At 43.3% G+C, this 9,971-nt stretch overlaps 1 protein-coding gene across 2 annotated transcripts in view; it reads left to right on the plus strand.

Annotated features, from left to right (window-relative positions):
* Window positions 1–9,375, plus strand: part of ATPSCKMT (ATP synthase c subunit lysine N-methyltransferase) — a 163,327-nt gene extending 153,952 nt beyond the window's left edge. For both annotated transcript variants that reach the window (XM_044295130.1, XM_044295131.1), the window contains one exon: window positions 8,071–9,375. In XM_044295130.1, coding sequence (XP_044151065.1) covers window positions 8,071–8,262 — 192 coding nt within the window. In that variant the 3' untranslated portion in view covers window positions 8,263–9,375. The remainder of the gene's footprint in view (window positions 1–8,070) is intronic.
* The last annotated feature ends 596 nt before the right edge of the window (window positions 9,376–9,971 follow it).

The following is a 9,971-nucleotide window of genomic DNA, read 5'->3' on the forward strand; positions in this document are numbered from 1 at the left end:
ATTATATTCTTTACACTATGGCTCAAGATTAATTTTTTTAAAACTGCATTAAGGCTGCAATTTGTGACCCAACCAGAACCCATACCTATACATATAACTAGAGTTTCAATCTACCTTGCAATCCATTTGTATAGCTCCTGTGTGAGCCTGAGTATCATGGCGCCTGATCTTCCCTCACAAAACTTCAAAGACTACAATCCCCACAATCCCTAGCTTTCCTGCTGTGAGTGTTGATGTTTATTGATTGGACATCACCAGTAATCACCACCACACTGACCTTTGTTTCACAAGACCTTTAGCTAGAGAATTGATAGCAACACACTGAGCATGCTCAACCTAACAAAGGCTCAGAACTACAGGTTGATATCATGGTAATTTATGAGGAAACACAGTGGGTAGCAGAGGAAGAAAACTACTTTTATAACTACTGAACGGTAAATATGTGAAATTAACATTATATTAGGTAATTATTGATGATGACTTAGTCTAAAACATAAGTTATATTTATGGTAACCGGAATACCCCTTTAAGGAAGTAAACAATTTGATCAACAACTGGTCTGTTCATGGGAAACTTTAGGAGTATTTCTCACAAAACACATTTCTTTCCAGGGCCTGCAGTATTCCAGTCTGCCAGGGTCTCCCTAATTTAAACAAAATTCTCAGCTCTAGATGAAATATATATTAAAGGGGCTCTGCACTTTATTTTAACAGATGATCTATCCTCTGGATAGATTATCAGCTTCTGATCGGCCGGGGTCCGACACCCGGGACCCCCGCCGATCAGCTGTTTGAGAAGGCAGCGGCGCTCCATAGTGACGCGGCTTTCTCACTGTTTACTGCCGGCCCACTGACGTCACGACTACTATCAACTAGTGTGGGCGCGACTAAGCTCCATTCAAGTGAACAGAGCTTAGCCACGCCCAGGCTAGTTGATACTAGTCGTGACGTCAGTAGGCCGGCGGTAAACAGTGAGACGGTTGCGGCGCTGCTTTAGCGCCGCTGCTTTCTCAAACAGCTGATTGGCGGGGGTCCCGGGTGTCGGATCCCGGCCGATTAGAAGCTGATGATCTATCCAGAGGATAGATCATCAGTTAAAACAAAGTGCAGAACCCCTTTAACCGCCTCCGGACCGCTAAAGCAGCATCACAGTCCGGAGGCGGTCAATTCATTCCTCGTCAACGCATCTGTGCGTCATCTCGCCAGACGCACGATAACGCACACAGCCGGCCCGCGCATGCGCATTGCGGGCCGGCAAAAGTTCAAGGAGTATTTCGTCACCAGCCTGCCAGCCAATGATCATCGCTGGCAGGCTGGTGATTTTAAAAAAAACTAATCAAAAGCCATTTAACACTTTATATTTATAAATATAAGGTGTTAAATGGCTTCTGTGCTCCTCTGCTGGTCCTTTTCGTCAGTTGGTCCCAGCAGAGGAGCACAGATCACTGTAAGTACACAAGAAACCACACACTTAGCCCCAGATCACCCCCCATAACCCCAATTAACCTCTTGATCACCCCTGTCAATCACTAGTTAAAGGGAAAATAGTGATCAGTGTAAACTGTCACTTTTTTTTTCCCACTAGTATTGACGGTTTATAGTATCTGTAAGTGATCAGAACTGATCACAGTCAGATCTATAATAGTATTAGTGTCACCTTAGCTCGCCCTCCACCCAAAACGCAGTGTTTGCCCGATCAGGCCTGATCGGTCGCCCACACGTGCGTTCACCCACGCCCGCTCTGCGCGCAGTGACATAGATTTTTTTATCACTGCACAATCACTTTACAAGCGCAGCGGCGATAATAAATATTTTTTATCAATTGCAGCGGCTTCCGGTACTTCGCTAGCCTCCCATTTGTAAGACAGGCTTGCTTTTTTTCTTGGGTAGTCTCAGGGAATACCCCCTAAATTTAGTTGACCAAATGGCAAATAAGGAGTATTCTTCTGAAGAGGCCTACAGGCTTCTGACCCAGTCAGATGAGGAATGGGAACCCTCATCTGACGAATCCAGCGGGTCAGAATACGAACCTGTAGAAAGCAGTGGCAGTCTGACCCAAAGTTCGGACGAGGAGGTTGAGGTCCCTGATACCACCAGGCGTACCCGGCCCCTTGTTGCTAGACCACAGGTTGCGCAGGATCCGGTTAAAGGGCAGCAGAGTGGGGCTGGCGCTGTCGGATTGCGTGGTGAGGCATACACCAGCAGCGCAACCCATCCTGGACCTAGTACCAGCACTGCCGTACAACATGGTGAAGTGGCGAGCACCAGAAGGGCAGTTGAAGCTGGTACGGTGGCACGCGCAGCAGTTGCCCCGTCGCAGCCACCGCACAGACAGGCCCATAGAGCCCCTAGAGTCCCTGAGGTGCTGGCAAACCCTGATTGGCAGCCCCCAACTTCAGCCGCACCAGTAGTTCCCCCTTTCACCACCCAGTCAGGAGTTCTGGTTGAGACAGCTCAGATCGGATGGCACTGGTTTTTTTTTGAGCTGTCCTTGACTGCGGAGCTCTTGGACTAAGTCGTGGCAGAAGCAAATCGGTATGCCACTCAATTTATAGCCGCCAACCTGGGAAGCTTTTATGCCCAGTCTTTCCGGTGGAAACTCATCTAAGTTTCCGAATTTAAAACTTTTCTGGGCCTTCTCCTCAACATGGGCCTAACAAAAAAGCATGAATTGCTGTCATGTTCTCTGCTGCCATGTCCAGGACACGATTTGATACCATCCTGCGTTTCCTGCACTTTAGTGACAACAGCACCTCTCGTCTCAGAGGCCACCCAGCTTTTGACCGGCTCCACAAAATTCGGCCCCTCATAGGCCACCTTAACACCAAATTTGCAGATTTGTATACCCCTGAGCAAAACATCTGCATAGACGAGTCCCTTATACATTTTACTGGGCGCCTTGGCTTCAAACAATACATCCCAACCAAAGCGCGCCCGGTATGGGGTCAAATTGTATAAGCTACGTGAAAGGGCCACAGGCTATACGCACAAATTTCGTGTCTATGAGGGTAAAGATCAGACCCTGGAGCCGGTCGGTTGCCCTGACTACCTGGGAGCAGTGGGAAGACAGTCTGGAACTTGGTGTCACCCTTATTTGACAAGGGGTACCATCTGTATGTGGACAATTTTTACACAAGTGTGCCCCTCTTCAGGCATTTGTTTGTAGAACAGATTGGCTGCTGTGGCACCGCGACCTAGTCACCGGGGCTTCCCCCAACGGCTCGTTACCACCCGTCTTGCAAGGGTGGAGAGGGCTGCCTTGTGTAATGAAGAACTGCTTGCGGTGAAATGGAGAGACAAACGTGACGTTTACATGCTCTCCTCCATTCACGCAGACACGACAATACAAATTGAACGAGCAACCAGTGTCATTGAAAAGCCCCTCTCGGTCCACGACTATAATTTGCTCATGGGAGGGGTGGACTTCAATGACCAGATTTTGGCTCCTTATTTAGTGTCCCGCCGCACCAGACGCTGGTATAAGAAGGTGTCTGTATATTTAATTCAATTGGCTCTGTATAATAGTTTTGTTCTCTACAGTAAGGCTGGGAGAACAGGATCCTTCCTCAAATTTCAGGAAGAGATCATCGAGAACCTCCTGTATCCAGGAAGTTCCGTGGCCCCATCCACCAGTGTAGTGAGCCGTCTACACGAGCGACATTTCCCCAATATCGTTGCTGGTACCTCAACCCAAGTGCCACCCTGAAAAATATGTTGTGTCTGTAGCAGGAGTGGAATAAGGCGTGACACCCACTATTTCTGTCCTGACCACCCTGCCCTATGCTTAGGGGAGTGTTTCCGGAAGTACCACACACATGTACACTATTAGCATAGGGATAGCATCACACAGGGCTCTTAGGGCCTTTTCACACAGAGCTGCTGCAAACCTCTCCTTTCACCTGGGACAAAGTGCATAATTTACTTCACCACATCTCTGGGCGATTTGCGCTTTGCACATTTATGGGGAAGGAGAGGTTTGTCCTATAAAAAGGTAAAAAAAGCAAAACAAAAAATGATCACTGGTAAGCAAAAAAGTTAATGTTCTGTTCCAAAAGTTCAATAAAGTTTATAAAAGTTAATGTTCTGTTCAAATGTTATTATAAAGTTCATGTTAATAAATTTATTGCGTTGCGGCCTGGTTTTTTTCTTTTACCTTCTAGGTGGACCAACCGATGAACCAGCTGCAGCACTGATGTGCATTCTGACAGAAGCATTGCGCTGCTGTCCGATTATACAAAAGTCGGTGTATGTGGCGCTGCAAGACGAGATTTCTCCTCTGCAGTAAAAAAGATACGTTTGCCGAGGCTTATGAGCTGAGGGGCGGTGTTCATATGCTTTGGCAAACACTTTGTATATAAAAAACAAACAACAAACAAAAAACAAAAAAAAAACGCAATGATTTATTCATCCACATTGATTGATGTGAATGGAGAAATCGGGTTTGCCAGGGCATACGGGCTGAGTGGGTTTGGATGTTGGGCGGAGCTCCTATGTCCTGGCAGATGCCTTTCCCCTTTTTTTTTTTTTTTTTTTCTTGGCAGAGATTTTTTCATCCACATTGATCGATGCGAATGAAGAAATCTGTGCCGTTCATTTTTTTCTTTCAGCCCAGAGGTTGAACAGAAAAAAAAATCTCATTACCCGTATGCTCAATATAAGGAGAATAGCAGAAACTCCTAATGCTGGCCATACATGTAATGATTGCGGAGACCCTCAAATGCCAGGGCAGTACAAACACCCCACAAATGACCCCATTTTGGAAAGAAGACACCCTAAGGTATTCGCCGATGGGCAGAGTTCATAGAAGTTTTTATTTTTTGTCTCAAGTTAGCAGATAATGATGGTTTTTTTTTGTTTTGTTTTTCTTACAAAGTCTCATATTCCACTAACTTGTGACAAAAAATAAAAACTTCCATGAACTCACTATGCCTATCACGAAATACCTTAGGGTGTCTTCTTTCCAAAATGGGGTCAAATGTGGGGTACTTATACTGCCCTGGCATTTTAGGGGCCCTAAAGCTTGAGAAGAAGTCTGGGATCCAAATGTCTAAAAATGCCCTCCTAAAAGGAATGTGTGCCCCTTTGCGCACCTAGGCTGCAAAAAAGTGTCACACATGTGGTATCGCCGTACTCAGGAGAAGTTGGGCAATGTGTTTTGGGGTGTCTTTATACATATACCTATGCTGGGTGAGATAAATATCTCTCTAAAATGACAACTTTGTATAAAAAAAAATGGGAAAAGTTGACTTTTATAGAGATATTTCTCTCACCCAGCATGGGTATATGTAAAAATACACCCCAAAACACATTGCCCTACTTATTCTGAGTACGGCGATACCACATGTGTGACACTTTATTTGCAGCCTAGGTGGGCAAAGGGGTCCAAATTCTAAAGAGCACCTTTAGGATTTCACAGGGATTTTTTACTTTACACATTTGGATTTCAAACTACTTCTCGCGCATTAGGGCCCCTAAAATGCCAAGGCAGTATAAATACCCCACAAGTGACCCCATTTTTGAAAGAAGACACCCCAAGGTATTTTGTGATGGGCATAGTGAGCTCATGGAAGTTTTTATTTTTTGTCACAAGTTAGTGGAATATGAGACTTAGCGGAAAATGATCATTTGTTTTATTTATTTTTTTCTTACAAACTTGTGACCAAAAAAATAAAAACTTCTATGAACTCACTATGCCCATCAGCGAATACCTTAGGGTTTCTACTTTCCGAAATGTGGTCATTTGTCGGGTGTTTCGACTATTCTGGGCATTGTAGAACCTCAGGAAACATGACAGGTGCTCAGAAAGTCAGGGCTGCTTCAAAATGCAGAAATTCACATTTTTGTACCATAGTTTGTAAACGCTATAACTTTTGCGCAAACCAATAAATATACACTTATTGCATTTTTTTTATCAAAGACATGTAGAACAATAAATTTGGAGAAAAATTAATATAGAAATGTAGTTTTATTTGAAAAATTTTACAACTGAAAGTGAAAAATGTCAATTTTGATTAATATAAAAAAAAAAAAAGTCAGCAGCAATGGAATACCACCAAATGAAAGCTCTATTAGTAAGAAGAAAAGGAGGTAAAATTCATTTGGGTGTTAAGTTGTATGACCGAGCAATAAACCGTGAAAGTAGTGTAGTGCAAAATTGTAAAAAGTGGTCTAGTCATTAAGGGAAGCTGAGGTGGTTAATATATAAATCAGTATCTGCACTTCCTTCTTGCTCATCGGTCAGCATGGCCAGCTCTGTCAATGAGCTCCTCTTCTGTACTTCTGCCGTGCTGTGTAATGAACCAGCCGCCAGGAGCTATGCCTGTATGAGTGGTAAGCGCATGCTACTAGCAATACAGGGAGGCAGAGGAAGCTGTTAAAAAAATATATCGAGACAGTAATAACTGTCCCTAGTCTTTACCCTATGCAGGGATCTGAACTGAGCTGCAAGAGAACCGCTAGGCCACCACCTTTTGGACTAGTCTCTGTTCAAGTCACTATTGACAGACGGGCGTCAAGGGACATCGGTGTGGAGGACCAAGGGATCAGGCAAAACTGTAGTCGGGAACTAGCCGAAGTCAGGGTAGGCAGAGACTGTGTGATCCATTAAACAGTCTGTGGTCAGGACAGGCAGCTAAGGGTCAAATCTAGGAATCGGGTAGAAATCAGTACACTGGTCGGACCCATTAAAGTCAGTGGGTCCACAAATAAATGGATGCCACACAGACATCATCCGCAGACCGCAAAATACATAGTCGTAGAGTTCTAAGAAAAGATGCTCTAGAGTTGTCTTCTTCATGGGGAATGCAGGTGTTTATTAAAACAGATGTGTCAGTAGAACTGACAGCCTCATTAACCTTTTATTTACCGAGTTCCCCCTATTTCCTGTTAAACTCTTTTTGTGTGCTATGATTTCAAATTTTCATTAATAAATAATATTTTAAAACTTGACATTTTTAAGTACCCAGTATTTTTTATTTTATAATAAGTAAACATACAGTTATTTGTTTTCACAACTCCATAGCTTTAACGGTCACATCCACACACAAACACAGGGGGAAGGATAGTGCCCACTGCGCTCCACCCTCACCCCTGGACCTGCCTACTTGCCTCACGAGTCCTGATGACAGGGGACAACTGGATGACAGTCCCTTGCTTAGGATATGTGCAGGGAAGACAGACAAGACAAAATACGGAACGTGAACGGACCGGGTTGGAACCAAGAGAGCTACACAGTGCGAAGGGTTAAGCAAAGAATGGTCAGGAGAAGCCGGGGTCAAATACCAGGAGTGTAGAGAAGTACCAGAGGAGTCCGCAAAGAGTAGTCAGGTGGGAGCCGAGGTCACAATACCAGGAGGGCCGCGTAGTACAGGAGGAGCAGGCAAAGGATCGTCAGGGAACAGGATCAGGTGAGTATTTAGTAGTCCAACAAATAGCCAAGAACCTAGAATTAACAGGCAACCTGTGGCCAGCAGGCTGCCTGTATTTATAGTGGGGTCTGAGGGTCATGTGACGCTGGCCACCGACAGACAGACAAGTCGAGCACCGAGCGATCAGCTCGGCGCTCAAGGTAGACCTAGGAACAGAGAGCCTCCCAGGGAACGAGGCCAAACACAGATCCTCGCTCCCGAAGCTAAGCAGCAGGTCTGTGGCTGATGGGAGACCGAGTGTGCCTTTGGCGCCCCGTGACAATAGCAATCTAAAGTATTTAGATTTATTTTTTTAGATACAGTTGTAAAGACTCCTTTCAATTGTTCAAACCCCACTTACTACAGACATAATTGACATAAATGCTTTTTATATTTAGATCGGTACAGCTGGACATGGACCTATTTCCATTGGTGGCAACAAAAGACAACATTTTTACAAATATTTATGCAGGTGAACCAATGGTGATCTATACCAAGTAAACTGAACTCTGCTGCCTTAATAAGTATTTTGGGAAAACACTTCAAATGATTTAAACTGCTGATAATAAAAAAAAGTGATTTGGTGTTTTTTTTTTTATGCATTTGGCTAATTCTTTTAATTTAAAGAAAAATTGTAATCCTGATTTGTTGTTCTGTGCCTTTAGATGCCAAAGCTGGAAGAAAAACTTAAAATGGAGTTATCTCTCACTGCAAGAGTTATTGCTTGCCGTTTTCCTTTTCCACATTGGATCCCAGACCATATTTCAGGACAAGGAATAGACACAGTGTGGGTTTATGATATGAAGAAGTTGAATGAAAGGAGTATTACCGGATTGCTGGGTGAATTCAAAAACTGAAGAGGAACTGAACAGTTAAACACACCTTCAATTTAACAAAATTTATAGGAATGTGTCATCAGAAAATGACCCATTGGTTATAACAAGTTTTTATGTTAAAATATTTTTAAAGAATTTTGGTTATTTTTCATTTTTCCATGTTGCAATCTATATTTTAAAATACTCCTAAAATCCTGCAGAATTCGCACTGGCCACTAAGCCCAATAATAGATGCCACTTTTCAGTAGTCCTATTCTTATCACAGGCAAGATTACAATTACAGATTTCACCTATCTGTTGATAACACAGCATCCACCATTCACAATAGGTGATGCCCACAGCTTATCCAGTTTATCGTCTCTGCACAGGTCACAGTATGCCTAGTAAACTCTACCATAGCAGTCAATGATCCTCTTCAGAACACTGTGTCTATGGCCCGGTATGGCTGCTTTAAATCATATCTCTAAATGCTGTTAACATCAGCTCAGGCAACTTGGCTGGTCCCCATAGTCATGTTCAGGAAACAGAATGAAAAAAATGTACAATCAAAAATTACAAACAGATTAGAAACAACGGATATATGTCACTATCTGCCTTTAACTGACAGAAAACAATTATAGGTGACAAATTTTTGGGGGGATAAAAGGGGATGCCTTGGAGGAAGGGTCCCTTCAGTATTCTGACAATGCTTGAGGATACCCTTTTATATTTAAAGGGAACCCGTCACAATGAAAATGTAATGTAGGCTACAAGAACCATGTTATAGAGCAGGAGGTAATGAGCAGATTGGCATATAGTTTTATGGGAAGGGATTCAGTATAACATGTAAGTTATTCATTTAAATTCCTGGTCATTGTGAGTTTGGAAGTCAAGGAGGTCGTCCTATCGGTGATTGACGGCTATCTCTGTATACACAGTCAAAAGGGTTGGCTGTCACTGATAGGACCACCTCATTGTCTCCAAAGAATGAGCAGGAATTTAAATGAATGAAATACAGGTTATTAAAATGATATATCTGCTCAGCATCACCTGCTCTATAACAAACTGCCTACAGCACACAATCAAACACACACATAGTATGAATTCATAATTTATTAATGCAGTTTAATACAATAATAGACATGATTAAAAATTAGCAGAAATACCTGAGATGCCATGACAAAGGCATCCACCCCCAGGTTAAAGTTCACCCGGTCACATATGAACAGTAACACATACGGGTAAAAATCAGTGACTCCAATGATCAATAATAACCAGCACTCACATATATAACCCTAGTCCTTCCCATGGCACTGCAAAATGTATTAGAGAGGCAACCTAAAGTATAAAAGGTGAAATCAACGCAGTATCTCCCAATTGGGTATGAGGTCGTCACTACATATACAGTGCAATGTCATGAAAGTAACACTAATCAACAGTTACACTAATCAACAATAGAATAAGCAGGAAAAATCACATACAGACCGAGGACCTGGAGGGGAACACCAACCCTGACCTGCGTTTCGATGACTCTTCTTCTTGGGGGGGCAGCTATCCTTACCACTTCCTATTTATACCCCATCCGAACAGTCTAAATTCTTAGCTTACAATTAATTCATTAATTGTACGTGATCAATCGTGGTTATCCCAGGTGGATGCTGTTTTTATTGGAGGTGCCGTGGCAGACGAGGAGCACGGGTGAGCTGAAGGCACAACTTAAAAATACATTGCACAGAAGGATGAAACTATGG

Source organism: Bufo gargarizans, chromosome 5 (genome assembly GCF_014858855.1).
Source record: "Bufo gargarizans isolate SCDJY-AF-19 chromosome 5, ASM1485885v1, whole genome shotgun sequence".
Lineage (NCBI taxonomy): Eukaryota > Metazoa > Chordata > Amphibia > Anura > Bufonidae > Bufo > Bufo gargarizans.